General features: G+C 41.1%; 3 protein-coding genes across 4 annotated transcripts; 1 reads left to right on the top strand and 2 right to left on the bottom strand.

The window, feature by feature from the left end:
- Positions 1–649: 649 nt before the first annotated feature.
- On the bottom strand, positions 650–16,450 carry LOC138969311 (sterol-4-alpha-carboxylate 3-dehydrogenase, decarboxylating-like). 2 transcript variants are annotated; one of them, XM_070342070.1, is made up of 7 exons: positions 16,384–16,450; positions 15,555–15,710; positions 14,456–14,602; positions 13,635–13,763; positions 3,307–3,443; positions 2,633–2,735; positions 650–1,720 (listed from the first exon to the last, which is right to left on the bottom strand). In XM_070342070.1, exons 1-7 carry the CDS (start codon positions 16,402–16,404, stop codon positions 1,376–1,378), a joined length of 1,038 nt encoding a protein of 345 aa, XP_070198171.1. In that variant the 5' UTR covers positions 16,405–16,450; the 3' UTR covers positions 650–1,375. The 2 variants fall into 2 exon arrangements, with proteins under 2 accessions (XP_070198171.1, XP_070198173.1); XM_070342072.1 differs by lacking the exon at positions 16,384–16,450 and adding an exon at positions 16,044–16,203.
- Positions 4,550–8,330, bottom strand: LOC138969310 (leucine-rich repeat-containing protein 4-like). Its single transcript, XM_070342069.1, has one exon. The coding sequence runs from the start codon at positions 8,085–8,087 to the stop codon at positions 6,468–6,470; it is 1,620 nt and encodes a 539-aa protein (XP_070198170.1). The 5' UTR covers positions 8,088–8,330; the 3' UTR covers positions 4,550–6,467.
- A 211-nt stretch (positions 16,451–16,661) lies between the features above and the next one.
- Positions 16,662–21,241, top strand: LOC138969308 (uncharacterized). The gene is made up of 5 exons (XM_070342067.1): positions 16,662–16,776; positions 18,375–18,527; positions 18,985–19,066; positions 19,481–19,665; positions 20,933–21,241. The coding sequence occupies exons 1-5, from the start codon at positions 16,774–16,776 to the stop codon at positions 21,020–21,022; spliced, it is 513 nt and encodes a 170-aa protein (XP_070198168.1). The 5' UTR covers positions 16,662–16,773; the 3' UTR covers positions 21,023–21,241.
- The last annotated feature ends 2,897 nt before the right edge of the window (positions 21,242–24,138 follow it).

Below are 24,138 nucleotides of genomic sequence, written 5' to 3'. Positions count from 1 at the left end.
AAACAAACAAACAAGACGGCACTTTTTCAAATTTGTTGTTCATTATATACTATAGACGTGTAAATTGTACCCCTCTTTCAACACTCCTTCCTTTTTCAGACCTGATTATTTTCCAGATTTGTTGTTCATTATAATATAATGTATATTATATTATATAATAATATTATATTATATTATATAATAATATTATAGTATATAATTTATATACTATAGACGTGTAAATTGTACCCCTCTTTCAACACTCCTTCCTTTTTCAGACCTGATTATTTTCCAGATTTTTTGGGAAGGTCTTAGAGTGAGGTTCCATTGTAGCTGTTTATTACAGTGGGTCTTGCGACTTAGGAAGGGTGGAGTACATTATTAGTTGCTGGCCTGTTGTCATAGCCTGACTGATGAAGACTTGTGTTACCAAAAGTGATTTATTTCGTACTTCCTTTATACATGCCTTTGTAGCTGATACGATTTCCAGAAATAATCCTGTCAGGTTTTTATGGGTAAATGAGGAGATCCACAGCTTGAATTCGGTGCAAACAGCCATAGCATCACAGAGATATTTCAATATGTTTCAACACACTTGCAAGCACACACACACACACACACACTTACACACTCACAATGAGTTATATCTTGTTTTAAAACTTCTATAGCCTGACACTGAATCTCATTTATTTTAATCAAACACTCTTTTCAAGGTGACAGAGAAAAGCAAAACCAAAGGCAAAGAGATAAACAAATTTCAAAAAACATTTTGATTTTGAATTAATTTTTACCTTGACAACATCATACGCGCATGCGGGAAGACAATACAAAGCTATTACACGAGAGAAAGATGATGTTACAACACTCACCACATCACTCAATTATGAACTCTCTGCATCTGTCACATTTCACCACAATGATTGCAAATCTGCACTTACTTCAAATTAATTTAGAAATTAAATTCTGTGATATCTTTTTGCTTAAAACTAAGTGTCCAACAAGAATTCAGCTGCTGAACCTGGAACGTTCACATCAGAATGAAGAGCATTCTGAAAACTACACAAACAGTCAAAAATGTGCACATACATACAGACATGAAAATACTGATGAGTGTCGCTGCAGGACACAATATTAATTACTTGATCCCAGCTGACACAAGACACCTGTTCCAAAACATTCTCACCAGCATGCTGTATATATATTCTCTCCATATTGGTATGGGTGTTCTGACAACACCACACATGCACATACTTAGTCACTAACATGCACATACAAACATGAAAATACTGATCTGTGTCACTGAATGACACAAATGACTTGATCCCAACAGATACGTATGACACCTGTTCCAAGACATTCTCACAAGCATGCTATACGTACAAAAATTCTCTAATTTTCATTTATCACCATCAGCACCACTTTTTAAATAATCGAAGGAGTCCACGGTCCTCTGAATGCCGTCATCAAGACTTACAATAGGTTTGTAGCCCATGTCTTTCTTCGCATGGTCACACAGATAGAAATGATGCGTTCCGGCCAGGGCCACTTTCATCGGTGTCAACGTCGGGTTCCACGGCACAAAGAGGTTGACGATCTTGCTGACGACCATCATGATGACGGCGATGAAGTAGACGAAAAAGTAGGGGAGGTAAATGTGTGGGGGGTCGTATCCGAGTCCTTCCACTATGCGAGACATGAAGGTCCAGAAGTAGATGGGTTCATCATTGGTGATGTGGTAGGCCTGGGTGAATAGAAAACAACAAGTCACATAAAGCAAGATAACTACATTTAGTCAATCTGTCCATCTCACAGAATGAAATTGAACGCATTGCATTTTTTCCCTGAGACAATATAGCTTAGTCGAAACCGCTGACCCGTTTGTGTGCAACGCGTGCTGAAAGTGACAAGCCAGTATAGCGCAGGAGAGCGTGTTTCTGTATTCTTTCAACTTTCTGAGCTTGTTTTTAAATCTATCTATGTTTTAGGATTCCGGAAATGATAAAGAATAAGATGAAATAATTTTTTGGATTGATTACAAATAGTTACATTTTAATTCGAGTTTTCAGATTTTTAATGACCACACTCATTAACTCATTTGTAAGCTTCCCAGCTGAAATGCAATCTTGTAGTTCGGGCTTCGTCAAAGATTGCATGACCTTCTTCTCCTTCTTCTACGTTCGTGGGCTGAAACTCCCTCGTACACTCGTGTCTTTTGCACGAGTGGAATTTTACGTGTATGACCGTTTTTTACCCCGCCATTTAGGCAGCCATATGCCGTTTTTGGAGGAAGCATGCTGGGTATTTTCGTGTTTCTATAACCCACCGAACTCTGACATGGATTACAGGATCTTTTTCGTGCGCACTTGGTCTTGTGCTTGCGTGTACACACGGGGGTGTTCGGACACCGAGGAGAGTGTGCACACAAAGTTGACTCTGAGAAATAAATCTCTCGCCGAACGTGGGGACGAACTCACGCTGACAGCGGCCAACTGGATACAAATCCAGCGCGCTACCGACTGAGCTACATCCCCGCCCATTGCATGACCAAAACGTTATTCAATTTGAATGAAAAATGATGTCACCACAGTGCGGCCTTAAGTTTTGCAAAAAGCCAGATATGATGTCATCAAAAACATTAGAAAAACGTGCGCACCTTCCCACAGACTGGTGAATCTTTGCCCAGCTTCTCACTGGCCAGAATGTGTCCATGTACAACGTTGTCAATGTAGGTAAAATCCACCAGATTCTTGCCATCCCTGTAACAAAAGTGAGGAAAATGTCAATGCATTTGAAAACAAGAGGGAGGGGTTTGTGGGACTGTGACAGTTATACACTTTTCAAGAGTTAAATAATGAAAAAGTGAAAGGTATTACAGCTTATTGAGCTAGAGTAGTGTTATTTTTAAGACCAGATGCACACACAAAAATCTCCACTTTATCTGCAAGATAACAGCCAAGTGGTATTTTTCTGTTACAATGGTGACAGAGCAGACTTGATAAATTCAAACACTGCACATAATGATACTTAACCCTTAGGCTGGTTGTCGCGACATATGTCGCGCTACTTTACGTATACTGTCACCTGGTTGTCACGACATATGTCGCGCTACTGGCTCAGTCTGTTTGGTCGGTTCCGATTACCTCCCATGGATGCGAAAACCTATATGACCGTTTTTTGTTATTTTTCTCTCTGTTAATTCACCAGTGGCTATGTAACATGTGTTACAGAATTGCACCAGTGTAAGGGTTAAAACAGACACACAATTAAGTAGCAATCTCACAATAACAAGAAAGCCCAAGCAAAGCAAAACGAATCAGAACCACTGACCCAATGATATATTTGAATTTTCCACGTCGTGCCAACCCTGCGGTGGTAGGTACAAGGTGAGGGTCACGGGGACCAAAGATGCCGTGAGGACGAACAGCTACTGTGTAAAAATCCGAGGAATTTGCCGCCAGCACAATCTGCAACGAACGATATTCCATAACTTGTTTTTTTTATTCAGGGTAAAACATATGCATCATATTAATTTGCAGGTACTGTGTAAACATGACAAAATCTTGTCCGTCAAACAGCAATTTAATCTGAGATCGTTCTTGTTTGTTTATTAAATAACATTTCATGAATAATGCCTTCTTGTTTCTGATTCTTAATCAGCGATTGTGAATTCATTCAAACACTACAATGCTAACACAAAAAAACATTTTCTAGAGAGAAAAAATATATCACTGAACCAGTATCCAAGAACGGCAAAGCCTTTTTTTTTTAACTTGGATGGAATATGAGAAATAAAAAAAATGAAAATTTGACAAATATTGAAACAAACAAAAATTACTACAAAAAGCTTATTTTCTATAATTTTCAAAAACAGATATTTGTAGTGAGTTACTGACTGAATCCCGATGAGTCCATGTCCTTGAAGGAACTCTTGTGTTTTATTATACAGACAAAATGTGTATGTAATACAATGAAGTTAGCTTCCAGAAGCATGTTTTGCAGGATCAACCGTCTGTACTTTTGTTTCAGAGGTTTCACATGTCATACAAACCATTTTAGATGTTTGGAAGTCTTTTGAGTGCTCTGATAGTTTGATCATGTTTTTTAACTTTCAAACCCGAGTTAAATCTGAATCAACATTTCATTAAATGTACACTATTTTTATTTGGTCTTGAAAGTAACTTAATTTTTTCCTTTTGAGTTTTTCAAGAGAGTTTAATTAACAAAACGTTTTAAATGTGTATGCGTGTGTGTACCTTGAGAAGTGCGATTTTGTGCAAGCAAAACTTAAAACAAATATAAATTGCTTGGGCGCATGATTTGGCTTTATAAACTGCAAACTGTTAAAAACGGTTCTGGTTGCATTTAATTTTCATGCGCACACTCAGTCTCACACACACACACACACACACACACACACACACACACACACACACACACACACACACACACACACACTCTCTCTCTCTCTCTCTCTCTCTCTCTCTCTCCACACACACACACAGCAACTGGATTAGTATAGGGAAAAAATACATTAAAAAAAAGAGACAAACCATAGTTTCAAATACCTAACTGTGTTTTTTTCCTGGAATGTATTCAATTACAAGCAGATATACATGTACAATCCAGATGCAGACGTTGTAAATATCATTTCAAATTTCTAAGCACTGTATAATTTGTACATTTCATCAACTTTTGATAATTTAATTTATTTAAATAGATGCCACATGTAATAAGTAATAACAATTTTACATTCAGTTCAAAATAAAAGTCAGTGAGATTACAGTGATAGCTAGGTTACCACTTTATCCATAACATTCCTGTTTACCACTTAGCTAAACATAAGCTTATGGTCTTCTTTTAAAAGAAAACCTTTTCTCTGCTTTCAAATTTTGACTATTTTTTATTTGTATTATAAAAAAAATCTCGCAATTATATTATTTATCAATCATTAATCACAGCCATTTTAACTCGACCAATCCAATTTACTAGTTGAAAATATCTTAAAACAATGTAGAGTGTGTATGAATAGAACATATTGAATTCCCACCAGGATATTTTTTGCACAAATACCTTTTTGAAAATTTAAAAATAATAGCAATCTTAGGAATAGTTTATATGTTGTCTGGGGTTCGTTCACTTAACAAAAAAAATATTCTACTAATTAAAATAGCTCTGAAAAAATTTCAAATGCAACTAAACAATCACAGATTATTGCAAATAAGAAACAAGAAAAAATCAAATCTTTGCTTAAATGAAAAGATCCAACAAGTGAGTATTTTCATATCAATGCCATTTTTCTTTGAATTTTGGTGAAAGCTAAATTCTGCACTTCATTAATTCTACAGCGTTGTGTAAGTACTGTAAAACAAAAACAACAAAAGTTTTCAACAATCAATTTCAGTGTTCCTTCTGCTTTAATCAGAGCCTCTTTAAAAGAAATTTTGACCAAGATTTAAGACTGTAAATTATGTAAATATGTTTCAAAATACAAATTCTGTTCAATTGTCAACTAAGGCGAGGAAAGATGAAGGTGACGAATTAAAAAATTAATAGAAAGCCATTTTGAATCAGAACCTACAAAAAAAGAATGAAAAAGACAAGTATACATCTGAACTTCATGAAATAGAGAAGAAGAAAAACAACACTTCAAGATCTGTCATCCAGGCAGCAGCAGTTTTAAAACTAATGGGATGAAAATCACAACAGAACTCACCTATACACCTTTCAAAGAGTTTGCAATTGTCCAAAACTAGTAAAGTAGAACTAGACTTCTACAGAACAATTAGTTTCAAATTATTTAAAGTACTATCATACCTTCAAAAAGGTCAAGCTTTTCTGTTTGCAGGCTCTTATTAAACTTCAGTGCAATATGTTTTTTTGGTCCTGTTAACTTTTATCAACAGTTTACAGGAGTCTCTTCCTTTTGCCCTTTTGTCGATTACAAATCAAATCACACTGTTCCTGAGACTGGTGAAGATCCAGACTTCACTTCAAAGCACATGTACATGCAATCAGTGTAATCAGTATTGAGAAGTCAAGCCATGTATGCTCTTTAGGCTCTATTAAAAATCTGTAAGCCCATTTGATTACAAAATCCCACTGTTACTGAGATTGATAAAGATGCAGACTTGACAGCTAGTTTAAGCAGCTTCGAACAGTCAAGTCTTATGTTCTGGTTGTCATTCCAGGTTCTATTAAAACTATAGTAATTCCATTGTTTAGTTCCTCGCCATGCATCTTTACGAGCAATATACAGCAGTTGATCAGTTTATTTCATTGCGATGATTCTTTCAGACTAACTTGTGTTGTTCTTGAGATTTCATGGTGGAAATGCAGACCTGGATCATACCAGTTTGCTTACACGGATCACAAGCTGAAATCACTACAGGCTTGGCACCGCTGGGAGATGTGTTTATGACAACCCTTTCAGAGTAACGTGTCATGTTATTCCTGAGATTAGTGAAAATTAAGGCCTCTTGCCAGACTACTTATGGTTCCCAGGCTGAAATCACCACAGGCCTGGTGTCGCCATGAGGTGTGTTAGTCGAAGGTTTCTTTGAGTTTGTGAAATAGTTCTCAAAGGTCCCCTCATTCACCTGCATTGGCTTGACCTTGTTGACGACTGTGAGGTACTTGTATAGTACTCCGCCAACCACAACTGCACTGATCAGACCCATGGAACCAATCGCTGCGGCTGCGAAGATGATTGTCTTCTGCCCGTTGCTGTTGTTGTCTTCGTTCTTGTCAGATTTCTTTTCAACAGGAATGGTGGGTTTCGGGGTGGCGGTGGTTTCAATGGGGTCATTTGGTTTGGGTGTTGTTGAGGGCACTGTGGTGGGGATTGTAGAGGTTGGAGAAGGGGTAGTGGTGGTAATTGTAGTGGAAGGTGTGGTTGTGGTAGTGGTGGTGGTGGTGGAGGTGGTGGTTATTGGCCAGACAGTGATGCGGACCTCACTGTGGCTAATCCCTGCCACATTGTGAAACATGATCTGCAAGGTTCCATTCCAGGCCAGGGAGACCAGCACAGTCAGCTCCACAGTAGTGCCAGTCACATTGACCATGACGCCTCTCCCTGTATCTCCACTCCCCTTCACTGTGGATCCGTCAGGGAGAGTCCAGGTCACATCAGGAACAGGATCTCCGCCAATCTTACACTTAACATGCAGAGTTTCCCCTTCAAGCACAGGCACTGGTTCTTCGCAAGAAGCCGTGGCAGGAGGTACACACACCAGGCTCTGATTAGCAAGGTGTGCCAGGCTGTCGTACTTGACCTTGTCAGGAGAGTTGCAGATGATGGTATCGTGCCTGTTCTTTGGGTAGATGTGTTGCGGGTAGTTCTTCAGCCACAGCAGGGTACAGCTGCAGTGCCAGGGGTTGTCAGCTAGCTTAATCTTCTCGATCCTCTGCACGAAAGGCTCCAGCATGTGTGACAGTCCTTTCAGCCGGTTGAAAGACAAGTCCAGCAGCTTGAGGCTCTGGAAGACCGTGGGGAACATGAAGTCGATGGGAACCACCTCCAGGTCATTGTCGCTGAGGTCCAGGGTCCCCAAGGAGTCCAGGCCAACGAAGAGAGTGGAGCTGATGGTCTGCAGTCCCATGCTGCCCATGTACAGCTCCATCAGGCCGGGGAGGCCTTGGAACACCCCTGGCTGCAACTCACACCCTGTGTTCCCCGTCAGCTGGAGGAAGTGTAGGGAAGCCAGCCCATCAAACACTCCAGCCTCCAGTTTCTGAATGTGGTTAAAGCTGAGGTCCAGGGTCTTCAGGTTCTTTACACCGCTGAAAGCATCCTTGTCTATCGTCTTCAGCATGGTATGGGAGATAATGAGAGTTTTGAGGTTGGGGAAGACATCGAGGTCACTTTTCCTCAGGTGGTCAAACTGGACAGAGCGAGAGTAAGAACCTTTGATGGCCAGGTTTTCTGTGTCTGCAGACAGGCCGGCAGGAAGGCTGGTGGGACCAGCAGCACTGCTACAGATGGTGCTCTTAGCTGCTGTGTTACAGGTACACTGGCTGGGACAACTGCTAGCTGCTGACACCGTGAGAAGAACACTGACAGTGGAAACAAAGACTATGAAACTGGAGGGATGGCTATGTGAATTTGTCATTTTGTCACTTCACTTTCAGCAGATGTGACCTCACTCAAGAAGAATAACTTGAGAAAATGTACAAAGCCAGTCAAAAGAAATAAAAAGACTTCCAAGGGCGTTGAATAGTTTTCAACACAACAAATCGATGCTTATTTTCCAACAGTGATTGAAAAAAATCAAAGAACTCTTTTGAAGAAGCACTCCAATCTCGAATGGGAATTGAAATTAGTTTTCCAGCACAGCCAGTCCAGTGCTCTTTTTTCCCCAAAAGTATTTTGATGACAAACTAATTGCATCACTTCTTTGATTCTTAAAAATCATGTACAAATCAAAAGCAGCTTTTTTGGGGTCTGAATCACAGGTGTACACCATTTAGCTTGGGTACTTCAACTGAACCTGTGCCTGTGGCTCAAAGTTTCTTTCTTTTTTTCTTTGCGATTTACAGATATATTATTTTCTTCTTCATAAACCACCAGCCAATGACGTAGCTAAACCTTGAGTGACGTCTCTCCCACCCCCTTTCCGTTTCACACATACCCTCTTATCTACAGGTGTACACCAATTTGCTGGGGTACTGTGGCTCAAAGTTTCTTAAATTCTTTCTTTGCAATTGGGAAATATTTTATTTTCTTCTTCATAAACCACCAACCAATGGCGTAGCTAATCCTTGAGTGACGTCTCTCCCGCCCCCTTTCCGTTTCACACATACCCTCTTATCTACCGGATACCATTTTCACCTTCTGTCAATCAAGCTCGAAGTGTTACCTGGCCCCTCCCATACAACTCACCTCTGCATTACACAGGATGCTCAGTAAAACCCTCCCCCACCACACGCAAAGCTGATAAACACACGTTTCCGATTCTTGGCCGGAGAACATTTATCAACCGTCATCAATGCGTGGCGATATTACAACATCGGCAATCCACTGTTTCCCCACAAAACCCGTTCTGGAAGTATATTGATAACAACGGGGCCTCTTGATACTGGTAGCTAAACTGAGCCACTTATCTCTAATAATCTGCGCCTCTGTGTATGCCTGCTTCACTGTTAATGTGGAATTAACTTTTGTTTGCACAGTGTCCTTGGTATGAAAAATGAGATCCCTGGACCTTTAAATTTGTATGATCTACCGCGTGGTCAGCTGGGGTTGATAAATGAGGGTGAACTGCAGAGGAACAGACAAAAGAGGTCTAAATTATTGGAAAGGCCCCGTGAAAATTAATCAGTGCTCTGGGGTGGTTATAGCTCACAGACCTTAGTGTGGCAGAAATAGAACTGACCTGGTGAAAGTCAGCCTGCTACACGAAAATAATAATTGTTAAATGAAAGTCTCGTTAGTTGCTATATATATGAAAAAAGCCGCACTTCTTTGACATAATGGGAGAAAAACATTATTCTCAAATAAAAGTAAAAGCAGTCTATTGGTTTAAGATTCTTACAAAAGTAAAACTAAAAAGAAAGAAACAAGAAGGGCAAAGCCCATACGACTCACATGCTTTACACATTTTTCCTACCAAAATACATCATTACATGTGACCTTGACCCAAGGTCAAGGTCATCCAAGGTCATGCAACACAAAGAGCTGTTAATTCAAGACATAGGAAGTACAATGGTGCTTATTGGCTCTTTCTACCATGAGATATGGTCACTTTTAGTGGTTCACTACCTTATTTTGGTCACATTTCATTAGGGTCAAAGTGACCTTGACCTTGATCATATGTGACCGAATGTGTCTCATGATGAAAGCATAACATGTGCCCCACATAATTTTTAAGTTTGAAACAGTTATCTTCCATAGTTCAGGGTCAAGGTCACTTCAAAATATGTATACAATCCAACTTTGAAGAGCTCCTGTGACCTTGACCTTGAAGCAAGGTAAACCAAACTGGTATCAAAAGATGGGGCTTACTTTGCCCTATATATCATATATAGGTGAGGTATTCAATCTCAAAAACTTCAGAGAAAATGGGAAAAATATGAAAAATAGCTGTTTTTTAGGCAACATTTATGGCCCCTGCGACCTTGACCTTGAAGCAAGGTCAAGATGCTATGTATGTTTTTTGGGGCCTTGTCATCATACACCACCTTGCCAAATTTGGTACTGATAGACTGAATAGTGTCCAAGAAATATCCAACGTTAAAGTTTTCCGGACGGACGGACGGACGGACGGACGGACGACTCGGGTGAGTACATAGACTCACTTTTGCTTCGCATGTGAGTCAAAAATGTTACTCTGAACCTATATGAATGCTTTCTGCTAACACACATGACTGAGCTTTGCTTGTGAAAGAGCCGTTTTTAAGAATTGATTGATGTAAAAAATCTGAATATATAATTTCTAACTTTTTTTTCTTGATTTTTGTTTCTTGATTCTGGAAGGTTAACAGGCTATCGATCTTTTTCAGATTTTTACATTTTAGGAGGATACAATTATCAGGGTATTGGCCAATTCTGTGCACAAGATAAAAGGATCGAGTTGACTAACTAAGCACAACAAACACCACGGGAGACCAATGCATTTTACAGGCTGCCTCTAAATACTCCTGGTTCCAACAGGGTTCAAAACAGGTTAATCCCCTGCTATTCAAGATACTTTTCTACTTGCTGATTACACCTAAAAGGCAAAACCAGTGGTAAAGTCTAAGACATTCCTGCCTAGCAATATCGGTTGAAGGGACGTTAAAAAGCAACCCCCACATGTTGATTACAGTCTGATCAAATGTTCGGCTAATCCTTTGGTCTTTAAAAGTTGTTTTGTTACAGGTGTTCATGACTAATACTTTTTTGCTTAAAAGCAGCTACGTCTAGTTACCATTGCATGTACCATCAATTCTACAAAACACAAAGAGTCCTGCAAGTACTCTGCTATCTTAAATTACTACATGTGCATTTTGTCATTTCAAGCTTCATAAAATCTTATACCAAGAAGAAATGTATAGCTGATTAGAGAGATACTCAGAGTTTTGACATACAATGAAGGTGTAAGAAACTTACAAAATTAAAACATCTCTGTGGCAAACATTAAGACAACTTAAGTTGAATCAAGTATCTACTGTTGACAACTGTTACTAACAGTAACACTAAACTTCACAGAGCTATCTACATACATTTTCGTTAAGGCAAATTAAAACAAGACCAAGCAATCTTACATTTAAGATGGTGAATGAAAGAATGAAAGCATGCATGGATGACATAAACTTGTAATCGTGGTTACTTTACCAGTTGAAATCTAACAATTCTGGGAACTATAATTCAACAACTTGTCACATCTAGAGCTAGGTTGTTGTTTTCTTTCACAGATTTTCTCCCCCACCCCCTCCCCCCTTTCTGAGTACACCTGCCTCAAATGACATTCAGCATTCCAGTACTGACAACCAAAACCACAAGAAATCTTTTCAGTATGACAATTAACCATCCATCACTCAGTGACTGAGAGAAGTTTGGATGTAGGCCAGAACATATGACTTGCAAACCAAAGTTCAGTGAATCAGGCTCTGCACATAGTGCTGATTATACTAACAAGTCCTTCTGATAAAGCTGACAGCCAAACGGTCAAAAGCCAAGGTGATTGATTGATTAAGGTTGGCTCTGACCCCATGTCTTGAAATGACCATTGGTGAGGTGGCGGGAGCCATTCTTACTGCATCGAGAATGTGCCAAAAGCTATTTGAATTGACAAGTGCTGAATAATTCCAAGATTACCCTCCCGTAAGATTACCTCAAAGACACCATCAAGGTGACAAACACTGGCAGGTAAACAGTTGTTCCTATCACAGGCATGGGAATTGATTTAAAGAAAAATCACTGAAAACTAGGGGGGTCCCTCGGAATGTTTTTGAAATCTAGATTAAAATCTGTGCAATCTGGCGCATTCTGGGAGTATGTTTCACATATTTTACACAGCAAAAAGACGGACAAAATTTAATACATGTTTTGTATTGCCAGTAACCAAAGACATTGGTCATACTAGGCAGATTCTTTTTTTCGATTTTTGTTCCTCGATTTTTTTTTTCTCTCCTTTTTTTTTTTCTTGGAAGAGGAATTTTTTCCCTCTAAAATGTGTAGCTTTTCTCATAAATCCTCGATCCAAGGATAGTTCCCATTCCTGCTATCAGTTGCAAATCACAGGAACACACTCAACGGATATAATGCTTTTAATTATCCCATTTGGAAAGCATGAAGCAACAGTACATGTACCCCTCTCTCTGTTTGTTTTTGTTATTCATTTTATTTTCACACAGGCAATTAATTATCCCAATGCTCCCTCCATTGAAAGCTAGCACCAACAAGGTGTGGGCATGTCTAAGTGTAATTAGCCACCTGACTACTTCTGTCCGAATGAAGGAGGTCATTAACTTGCTGACCGGCACGGTTGGCCTCGTGGTAAGGCGTCCGCCCCGTGATCGGGGGGTCGTGGGTTCGAACCCCGGCCGGGTCATACCTAAGACTTTAAAATTGGCAATCTAGTGGCTGCTCCGCCTGGCATCTGGCATTATGGGGTTAGTGCTAGGACTGGTTGGTCCGGTGTCAGAATAATGTGACTGGGTGAGACATGAAGCCAGGTGTGCTGCGATCGACTTCTGTCTTGTGTGTGGCGCACGTTATATGTCAAAGCAGCACCGCCCTGATATGGCCCTTCGTGGTCGGCTGGGCGTTAAGCAAACAAACAAACAAACAAAAATTTAACTTGCTGAGGTGTCACTGTCACAGGGGTGGAACTCGTAAAGGTCTCTCACTGTCTCAGCCACCACATACAGTTGACCTGTGTCATCCCCAGCCTACATTCAAACGATGACCTAAGGATCACAAGTCTACCCAACTGCAGCTTCCAGACTCCTCTCTTTTCTGTTTTGGGATCCAGGTTTTGTTTTTTTAATAATGCACTTGACCTGTGAAACTGGAACTGCACCCAAATATGCACCTGTTGCATGGGGTGACTGGAGGTTGAAAAATAATGTTAATAAAAAGTTTTCTGCAGGAAACATACTCTAAACATGCATGGGGTCGAGGCAAGCACATGACTGTATGAACAAGCTTTTCATTCCAACCATGCATACACATTAACTACTCAATCCAATCTTCTGAAGTGAAGAATACAAATTTGATCCTAGAAGGACCTATTTTAATGTCAGATTTTCTCCAAAAACAAGAGAGAATGATCACACATCCCAGTACAACTACAATGGAACCTGTGATGTGCGGCCCTCCGATGAGCTATCCAGGTTTCCCAATTGCTTCATTTCCGGCCGATTTATGTGGAGCACGTGATGCGCACAAAAAATATTGGCGGTCTAGAAGTGTCGTCTGCGCAATGATCGCGGCGGCGCCCGCGGCTTTCTTGACCGCCAAGGACGACCGCGCACATTGTGATACGTCATTCGTTAGACCTCAATAGGTCACACCTCCCATAAACAGACAACCTTCTGTGCTCTCTTTGTCTATTATCTTGGTAAAAGTATACCTGTCATGACAGGCCACCTGCAACGTAGGGACATTTGCGGCTGATCCAAAGGGGATACTTACATACTATAACAAATCAGGTTACCCTCCCTTTTTTACTGACCTGTTCCTGGAGTATCTTTGTCTCTGTGTAGGGGTCAATAGGTTTGGCTGCGTATGGCAGATCTTCTTTGCCGCCTTGTATATTGTTGCCTTCGTACACAACGCTTGCACTGCTTGTCAGCACCAGTTTCTGCACAAAGTGTGGAATTTTGACCTTTGTTGCACATCTTTTGTCACCAAATTTCACAGCATACTTCTGGTCATCATACAAGCACATTGTTTGTCTGTGTGTGTGACTGTGTGCATCTGTGTTCCTTTTACCCTAAATTCTTCAATTCAGTGTTAATACCGAGAAAAATGTTATCTTTGATGTTAACAAATAGTGCAAGTATCTGCCACCTTAGACTTGCAGCAACATAAACATGTATTGTCGGCCTATAGCCAGTGTTCCAATGGATGCCATATTGGGTGTTACCCTATAACAGCGAAAAACAACAACAAATCATTTTGTCGTAACCGGCCAAATAGGTTCAGCTTTGATGACTATAAACACAACAATCTTCACATAGAAGAATTCCTGATTATATCATCTAAATAGTTTAAGTTGGCAATTCACACGTGTCCACTGATACTCCTGAGAAATTATCTTTGCAGGAGAGAATACATGTAGTAAGGTCCTATGTGTGTACAGTATTTTTGAGAAAAAACACGGCATCATATTGAGCAAACACTGCACACAATCTACATCAGAGCTATATTTTTTCTTTCACTGTGACGCACATACTCAACTAATCACTAGCATTGTTTTGCTTCACTGTTTGTAAGGGACACAACTCTTCCACAGTCCATTAAAACAGTGACAGTGTTATTTCAACAACCAACCTTGACGCCTGCTTTTTTGCAAAGGGAGATAAGCAGCTTGGTGCCCTCCACATTGACCTTGTGAAACAGGGCTCGGTTGTTGCTGAGAGGGGACGGTGACGCGCAATGAAACACACATGTCACGCCTTCCAACGCAGTCAACACATCCTGTTATTAAAATAAAATACTGAAATTATTAAATGGAAAAATATGCAAGAGGTAGAATGTATAATAGGGCTCCCCACAGATGCTTTCTCTCTACCTAGAAGGTCCCGGTACATACCCCCAATTATAATTTTTAGGGAGTCCAAGGACATCTGCAGCGGAAATGTTATGTGTTATGTGAGACCTTCACAGTGTTAATTGTCATAGCACATTAGATTTACTTGGACAAATGTGGTCGGTACAGATCCGGTGTCACGAACTGAAAACTTAGCTGAACAATCCCTCTCAATGCGGTCAATGCGCATGCGCCAATCTTGGACTTAAAAAATGCGACCCTTTGATCGAACAAACCATGGGATAGGGTTAGGATGAGGGTTAGGATTAGGGTTAGGGTAAGGGTAAGGGTTTGGGTTAGGTTGTTCACAACCTGATTAATCTCCCCATGTTAGCACATGCACATTGACCACATTGAGAGGGGTTGTTCAGGCAGTTTTCAGTTTGTGACACCGGCAATACATTTTCACGTCTTTAAAACGCTGGCAAATGTACGTCCTTACATATATTTGTTCATTCTGTTTGAAAACTTGCAAACAATTACATCAGTACCGACGGTATACATTATAAAGCAAATCTAGTGCGTCCCGAAACCAATTGTTTTCAAGTTTAGTGCATCGACTTTTTTCAAGTTATAAGCTTCCAGGAACTCCCTCCAAGCTACATTTACTACGTAAAGGATGCACTGTTTGGGGAGCCCTGTATATGAATGTTTGAGAATGCATAAATGAACGACAGTGGAAATTTACATCCTAATTAGTGTTAAGATTAGGTGATATATATATAGTGTGGTCACAATAATGTGCTTTGATCAACCTCAGTTAACAAGCCTAAGCTGTGAAATCAATTTGGGGGAGGGGGGGCACATCAATCAATGCACAAGACATTTATGTGTACAAACCTCTTCGCTGCACAAATCACCAATGTAAAAGTCTATTTTGTCATTGTCAAAGGTTTTCCTGATGTCAAAAGCTCGCACAGAATAGCCTCTCTGCAGTAGGTGCTCACACAGGTGTCGTCCCAAAAATCCACACCCGCCAATAACCAGATAGTCAGCCTGAACAAAAATATGAACACAATCCTTGTTTGAAATAGAAATTTCAGTACAGTTTAACCATGTATGTGAGGAAACAACATAAATGCGAGTTAAAAAAATGATTTAAAAAAACAACTAGTAAAACCTACTGAAATTCTGAGCTTCTCATGGCAGACACTGTACGTGTCCTAACACCTCAGACTCTAGCACTTGTTTTTAGATATCAGCATTGGAGGGCATACTCAGAGAGTGTGTGTGTGTGTGTCACTGTGTGTGTGTGTGTGTATGTGGGTGTCTTCTTTCTTTCTTAGTGTAGAGCCTGTCATGTGTGTGTTAAAATTAAAGTCAAAACACCTTTCCTGTCATCCTTGTCAATGCTTCTCCAACAAATCAACCGACACAATATGAACGCAAGTTTTTTCCACACACCACACAATGCGAGCGGTATGGTCTGTGCGACAAAAGTGAAAGAAGAAAGACTTGCAATCAGCTGATATTGCTTTTTTATCCAAGGGAAGCAACCGTAGATCAGTGACGTAGCCTCGTACGATAGTCATACGACACAGATACTTGCTGTTTTCTGCCATCGAAAGCGACAGAGAATTCAACAATACTTAAGCCAGGATAATATCACAATTTCTTCCAAGGAGGATGTCTGATAGTTTACATAAATGCCTGCCGAAGGCATACCTACCATATCCAAAACCGCCATCATTCGTATTCATTGTCTGTGTACTTCGTGGGCCATCTCATAAGAACTGGCAACTGCAGATAAATCGAACTAACCAAGGATGATGAATTGTTAACGAACGAAGTACAAATTGTTTGAAACCAAACATAATTTAAGTCTTAAGAATTACTGTAAAAAAGGGAATTTGTGAAAGTCTTCGGAGTAGAGAATGTTCAAAAGGTATTTGTAAACAAGTATGCTAAGATGTTCCTGCAACGATTCCATAGCAGATCCAATCCAGCTTTCTTTTTACATTTTTTGCTGCGGATCTGTCGATCCGGGGAATTGGCGGTGAGTTTCGTCTCGAAGATCAACAAAAGCAGACTGCTCAACAGATTGACGGACACGATCACAATGGTAAATTCATTTACTGCTGTTTTAATGTTTATTTTGTGTTTCATTTTTGGTTTCCTGGCACCATGCCACAAAACTATCCGTAGTATTCGGTCGATTTCGCTATCATCTTAGTATATTACGCTTGCTAATGAAGCGATTTTCACACTCAAAAACACCACCATGACATGCGCAAGGTCCATGAAATGTAACGAACTTTTGATGTATCCAGCTTGGGTATAAACCGGAGTAGGCCTATAGCTACATTATTTCTGAATAGAACTTGTGGTTGTTGGGGTTTCTTTAGAGAAATTTCCCACAAATTACCTGTAATTGCGTGAAGAAAACTTTGTTTGATCAGCGGCTAATGAACATGTCTGTACTCGACCATTCTCTTTCTTGAAGGCTAATACTTGCTTTAACCAAGGTTTATTGGTTTCTTCTGTATTCATCAGTACAAAAACACAGATAGGACAGTCAACATTTATTGGTGATTAATGTTATCGCAAAAGGTCTTGGCAGTTTGTCAAACAGTAACAATATAGAAGGATTCAGATGACGTAAGAATCAACTGTCACAGATTCTTTCAGGATCGTGTGTACAACTCTGGCTTAACATCATATAATGTAAGCTTTCAGAATTTTTTTTTGACACCAACTCTTGTCAATAAAGCAGGCAGACATACGCCACTTTCGGGGAAAGCATGCAGGATTTTTCATGTTTCTATAAGTATAACCCGTCGAATTCTAACATGGATTACAGGATCTTTTCCGTGCGCACTTGGTCTTGTGCTTGTGTGTACACACGAAGGGGGATAAGGCACTAGCAGGTCTGCACATAAGTTGACCTGGGACTGGGAGATCAGAATATGTCCACCCCCATGTTATATGCGCGCGCGTATCTCCAGACTCGGACTCAAGGCGCAGGGATCTATTTATGCCGTGTGAGATGGAATTTTTTACACAATACATCACGCATTCACATCGACCAGCAGATCGCAGCCATTTCGGCGCATATCCTACTTTTCACGGCCTATTATTCCAAATCACACGGGTATTTTGGTGGACATTTTTTATCTATGCCCATACAATTTTGCCAGGAAAGACCCTTTTGTCAATCGTGGGATCTTTAACGTGCACACCCCAATGTAGTGTACACGAAGGGACCTCGGTTTTTCGTCTCATCCGAAAGACTAGCACTTGAACCCACCACCTAGGTTAGGAAAGGGGGGAGAAAATTGCTAACGCCCTGACCCAGGGTCGAACTCGCAACCTCTCGCTTCCGAGCGCAAGTGCGTTACCACTCGGCCACCCATGTGCAGCCGGGATTCGAACCTAGCTGCGACCTTCCGCATAGGAGGCCTATGTCTTATCACTCTTATCCACTAGGCCACTGTGCCCGTCTTCCAAGGTTTCATTTTCTAATCATATTGGACTGCTTGGTTGTGGGTCATGCTTCGACCTTCCTGAAGAATTTCAATTTATTTTATGGCAGTAATAAAAGGGAAACTCTTTATACTTGATTAGTATGCCACTGCCTGCATGGTTATCTAGACTTTTTCTTTCTTCTTCTTCTCCACCTTCTTTTTCTTTGTTTGATGGAGGACATGTTTTTCTCTGCAGTCCAACTTCAAAAAGACAACCATGGCTGGAGGTAGCCGCAAGAAGACAGGTCCAAAATGTGAGCTGACAGAAGAACAGAAGCAGGAGATCAGAGAAGCCTTTGATCTGTTTGATGCTGACGGCTCTGGGACTATTGATGCTAAAGAATTGAAGGTAACAGATCAAGAGCTTAATTTTGTTATATATTTTTCACAATTTATTTCATAACCAGATCAAGCCTTTTTAAATGAAATACTTGATGCCTTTTATTGTGCCTAACAGTAACATACTTACGATTTGAATTAAATAGAAGGGCTGAGTTTGGAGCTGTAGTGGGAAGTTTTATATTTGCACATATATATGACAATTGTGTCATAAAGTGTTTATCTTCTGCAGAAAGTTTTTATGTTTTAATCTTTTTGAAACAAATAGAATTGCATGTTTTGTAGCTAGCACATTAAAACGAGGTTTGATATTTTATAACAAGCACAGCTGAACAAAGTTTGGTTTTTAGCTGCAGGCACAATTTTTGCAAGCTTTTCTTTTCTAAGTTCAGAAATGTGCCCCCAAGCGAATGCATTGGAATATATACCTGGCATTTCCATTTGATTCATTTAATTTTTATTCACAGGTTGCCATGAGGGCCTTGGGATTTGAACCAAAGAAGGAAGAAATCAAGAAGATGATCGCAGAGATTGACAAAGAAGGAACAGGTACGAATGTCGGAATGAGTATTTTTTTAAATGTCTTTCAAAAATCAAAACAATAAAAGAAAAAAATGTGCGGTTCAAAGTCACACATGTGTGAAAGTTCTTCTATTCCAAGGCTTTTGAGTTTAAGTATATATATTGGGACTGGTTAGAACCTGAACAATTAATGCAGGTTTGCATTGTAAACTGCTTGTTTGGTATAAAAAAAATCCCTGCGCTTAGAACTGTACCCACGGAATACGCGCGATATAAGCCTCATATTGATTGATTGATTGATTGATTGGTATGCGAATTTGAAGTGGCAGCATTTCAAAAAATTACTTACGAAACAGTGTTTAGGTGGACTAGTTGCAGTTTGGTCTTGTACATCAGTTTGTATTGCAAATATCTGTAGACCTGCTGTTTTCCTTTGTGCAGGAACCATTGACTTCAATGACTTCCTGACGATAATGACACAGAAGATGAGCGAGAAAGACGCAAAAGAGGAGATCTTGAAAGCTTTCCGACTGTTTGACGATGATGAGACAGGCAAAATCTCTTTCCGCAACTTGAAGAGAGTTGCCAAGGAGCTTGGGGAGAACCTCACGGATGAAGAACTTCAGGTAAGTTCACTTCCGTTGATGTGTGCAACCCCTTTCTCGTTAAATACTATAAAGTTCATTAGGTGCGCATTCTGCCTCTCTGTCTGTACCTTATTGACTGTACCTTTTGAACTGATGCAGATTTCTTAATAATAGATGATTACTGCTGTCTGGAGCCTTTTTTACTATTGTTTATCTCACCAACAGTGAACACTTTACTATCGCTGATGGGGTCTCTGTCGCCCAAAAGAGCGGGATTCCCTGTAGGTGGAGTTCCTGTAGGAGGATTCCCTGTATACAGGGAATACCACAGGGTGTAGTTCCTGTAGCGTTTCGCTGATATCTCTTAAAGTCACGTGATGCTTAACGACATCGGTAGAATTTGATGTTTTTCGATCTTTTTTTATATTTCTTAGAAATTTGAGTAAGGTTTGCAAGTTTTATTTAAAAACTCCACCCTGTGGGATTCCCTGTGTACAGGGAATCCCCCTACAGGAACTCCACCTACAGGGAATCTCACTCTTTTGGTTGACATAGACCCCATCAGCTTTACTATCAAATGATATCTGGTTTGCTTCGTGTGGTATGTTGTTTTCAATAGCAGACAGCAGGGGTACGAAAGGACAGAGTATTTGTTGCCGAAATACATTGGAACACCCCTTTTAAAGCTGACATGTCTGCCAAAAACAGAAGTAGACAAACAATCTTGAATTTTTTTTCAGCATGCAGCCTGGCCTTAAGTAACAAAATAATCAGAAAAAATCTGGTCTTAAAGGGAGGGAGTCTGAATCGGAGGAAAATTGATGAAAACAATGCCTGAAGAAGCGAGTTTTAAAAGCGGGGATGCAGGGTAAGGGGTGCAGTTTGTCTCAAGAGGGGTTTCCACGGTATCTCATCCGGTAGCTCAGTTGGTAGAGCACTGGACTTGTGATCGGAAGGTCGCAGGTTCGAATTCGGGCCGGGACGGACACGGGTCAACTTTATGTGCAGACCCAGAGACGGAAGCCATGTCCCACCCCCGTGTCATCACAATGGCACGTAAAAGACCTTGGTCATTCTGCCATAAGTGCAGGTGGCTGAATACACCTAAACACGCAGACACCTGGGTAGCGCGACTCCGTTGCTGCTAGCTTTCCACTGGGAGAAAGCGACCCGAATTTCCCAGCGATGGGACAATAAAGTAATGAAAAATGAAAAAAAAAATTTAAAAAAAAATTATACTTTCATGCCTTGTGGGTTATTCAGTCAACAGATTTATCAGGCAGTATGCTTTGCGTGTGTGTTTCAGGAAATGATAGATGAGGCAGACAGAGACGGGGACGGGGAGATCAACCAGGAAGAGTTTCTGCGCATCATGAAGAAAACCAGCTTGTATTGAGAACTCAGCATTTCTGGCAGGATTTCACTTCATGATCCACACATCACCTCACTTCATCCTTTTCTTCCAAACATTCTTCTTATGTGGCCAGCATGTTACACTATGTAAAAGGTAGTCTGGTTTTTTGACTCACATGCGAAGCAAAAGTGAGTCTATGTACTCACCCGAGTCGTCCGGACGTCCGTCCGGAAAACTTTAACGTTGGATATTTCTTGGACACTATTCAGTCTATCAGTACCAAATTTGGCAAGATGGTGTATGATGACAAGGCCCCAAAAAACATACATAGCATCTTGACCTTGCTTCAAGGTCAAGGTCGCAGGGGCCATAAATGTTGTCTAAAAAACAGCTATTTTTCCCATTTTTCCCATTTTCTCTGAAGTTTTTGAGATTGAATACCTCACCTATATATGATATATAGGGCAAAGTAAGCCCCATCTTTTGATACCAGTTTGGTTTACCTTGCGTCAAGGTCACAGGAGCTCTTCAAAGTTGGATTGTATACATATTTTGAAGTGACCTTGACCCTGAACTATGGAAGATAACTGTTTCAAACTTAAAAATTATGTGGGGCACATGTTATGCTTTCATCATGAGACACATTTGGTCACATATGGTCAAGGTCACTTTGACCCTTATGAAATGTGACCAAAATAAGGTAGTGAACCACTAAAAGTGACCATATCTCATGGTAGAAAGAGCCAATAAGCACCATTGTACTTCCTATGTCTTGAATTAACAGCTTTGTGTTGCATGACCTTGGATGACCTTGACCTTGGGTCAAGGTCACATGTATTTTGGTAGGAAAAATGTGTAAAGCAGTTCTTAGTGTATGATGTCATTGCTAGGTTTAGTTATTTGACCTTGACCCTGAAGGTCAAGGTCATGTAAAGGTCAAGGTCAAGCATGTGAGTCGTATGGGCTTTGCCCTTCTTGTTTTTGTTTTTTTTGGTACAGCAGTCCCTGCAATGTACGGCCCCCGGCGTGAGCGGACACCTGACATGTACGGACACATTTGCTCGGCACGGAGTGTTTTTCTTCTATATTTGCCTCCCCCTTAAACGGACACCTGCAAAACATGGTCGCGGACACTCATTTTCGGTCCCAACAGCAGGTCATACCTCCAATGTACGGACAGACCATCGTCAAATTTTCACAACAAAATCGATAACAGAGCAGCCCGTCTCTTGGTACAAAGATCACAGCCGCAATGGCGTGATGACAGTCACTGATAACTTGAGTGCACGTGTACCCATCAGGAGGGGGGGTAGTTTTGGTCAGGAGTGGAGTACATGCGAAGATGCCAACATGAAACTGCACTGAGCTCTTTATTCTTGTCTGTTGTACGTAAACAACAGAAACCACAGTCGATGAAGGTCCTGAGCGAAAGTGAGTGAAAAACCGGCCACAGTTCTTGGCATGGTGTGTCTGTGTGTAACCTCTTTCATTAACAAGATACTCTTGGTTCCCCTCAGCCTTGACCAGTGAGTCGGTTGCCTAATCTATGAACCCTTCAGTTGTCTTGCTTTGAGGAAGGGGGGGGGGGGGTGGATGGGTAGCTGGCTAAACTCTGTGGGGCGTCCGGTGTCACTGCATGTCAGCAGGAAGAGCATTGGAGAGAAATAGAGAGGTGTACTCTTCCACACAATTTCCAAGCATCAGTTGTCACGGCTTGGGGTAGGCATTAGTGAGGGAGAGTGGGAGCTGGTTTATGTAAAGTGTATTTAATATCATATTCTTACTCCGAATCACATTAGCATTGAGTCACCTGAGATGCTTATCACTGAAAAACGCTTACCCGGCTAAAGAATTTAAAGGGAAGCAACCCCATCACCAAAACGAAAGTGAAAGTAGCTTTGGTAATGGGCCAGTACACCGGGAGTTACCTCCCATACGGGTGTATGCCACGTCACTTCCTCTAGGAACACGTGCCTATTATCATACGTCTTTTTCACCTCGGAGAGGACGGTTCACTTTTTGACGCTCTGTGGCTGACCTTGTGTGTTTGAGTGACACCCGCCGGCCACGTTACCCAGCTTGTCTGCTCGCCTTGCCTACAGTTTGGTGAGCTCGTTCCCGTTTGTTGTTGGTTGTTTGCGCTGTTTCGTTACTGTACGTTGTCCGTTTTTTACGGACTTGTGTGTCAGTGACTTGCGTGTTTCGCCATTTTGTTGTGTGAGTTAGTTAGCTAACTCGTGTGACTTTGCTAGTAGCTCTGCGTGCCCTCTTTCTGTTTGGGCAAGTGTAGCTTTAGTATTTTGTTGACGCGTAAGCGTGTGTGTTTACTGTGTTTTCAGTCGTTTTGACTTACGTTTCAGTAAATCTTTTTGGCTTTGCCACGTGTTGTTGACGTTTGTGTCAGTGTCTTGCGTGTCGCCATTTTGTTGTGTGAGTTAGTTTTCTAGCTCGTGTGACTTTGTTTGTAGCTCTCCGTGCCTCTGCTTGTGGGGCAAGTTTAGCTATAGTATTTTGTTAACGCATTAGTGCATGTGTTTACTGAATTTTCCAGTCGTTTAGACTTATGTTTCAGTAAATTTTTTCGCGTTGCCACGTGTTGTTGTCAACATGTCTGATTCAGACAAGCGCCGTGGCAAGTCGGACCCCAAGGGGAAAATTAAGGCTAAGTCTTCCTCTTCCAAAGCAACGTTACTTGTTACAGACCAAGAGCGTAACACTTTGTTGGCTGTACCAATTTCGGCGCCTAGCGCTGTTACTACTTCTGCTTCTTTTGCGGCGCCTAGCGCTACTGTTACTTCTGCACCTGTCTCTACATCGGAGACTTCGTCTTCTTTGTTAGCACCTGGACAAGGTGCGTTGGTTTCCTCTCTGTTAAAGTCACTGGTTCCAGAAATCCGCAGCTTGGTGCAGGCAGAATTTCAGCGTTCCGTCGCCAGCAGTTCGGCGTTTCCGGCATCTGGCAGTGACGTCCGGGCATTGGCTTCCGTGTCTTTGTCCTCCACTTCCGGCTTGGAGCAGCGTCCTCCCTCTTCAGCGTCGGTTGGTAAGCAGAGCTGGTCCGATAGCCCTCGTGAGGCGCCTGGACGTTCTCCTTCGGGGGACAGCTCTTTCGCATCGGGTCACGACCGATACCTTGCTGATCTTTCATTTCCGGCGAT

Source organism: Littorina saxatilis, linkage group LG6 (assembly GCF_037325665.1).
Source record: "Littorina saxatilis isolate snail1 linkage group LG6, US_GU_Lsax_2.0, whole genome shotgun sequence".
NCBI lineage: Eukaryota > Metazoa > Mollusca > Gastropoda > Littorinimorpha > Littorinidae > Littorina > Littorina saxatilis.
This window is presented reverse-complemented; position numbering and strand designations above follow the sequence as displayed.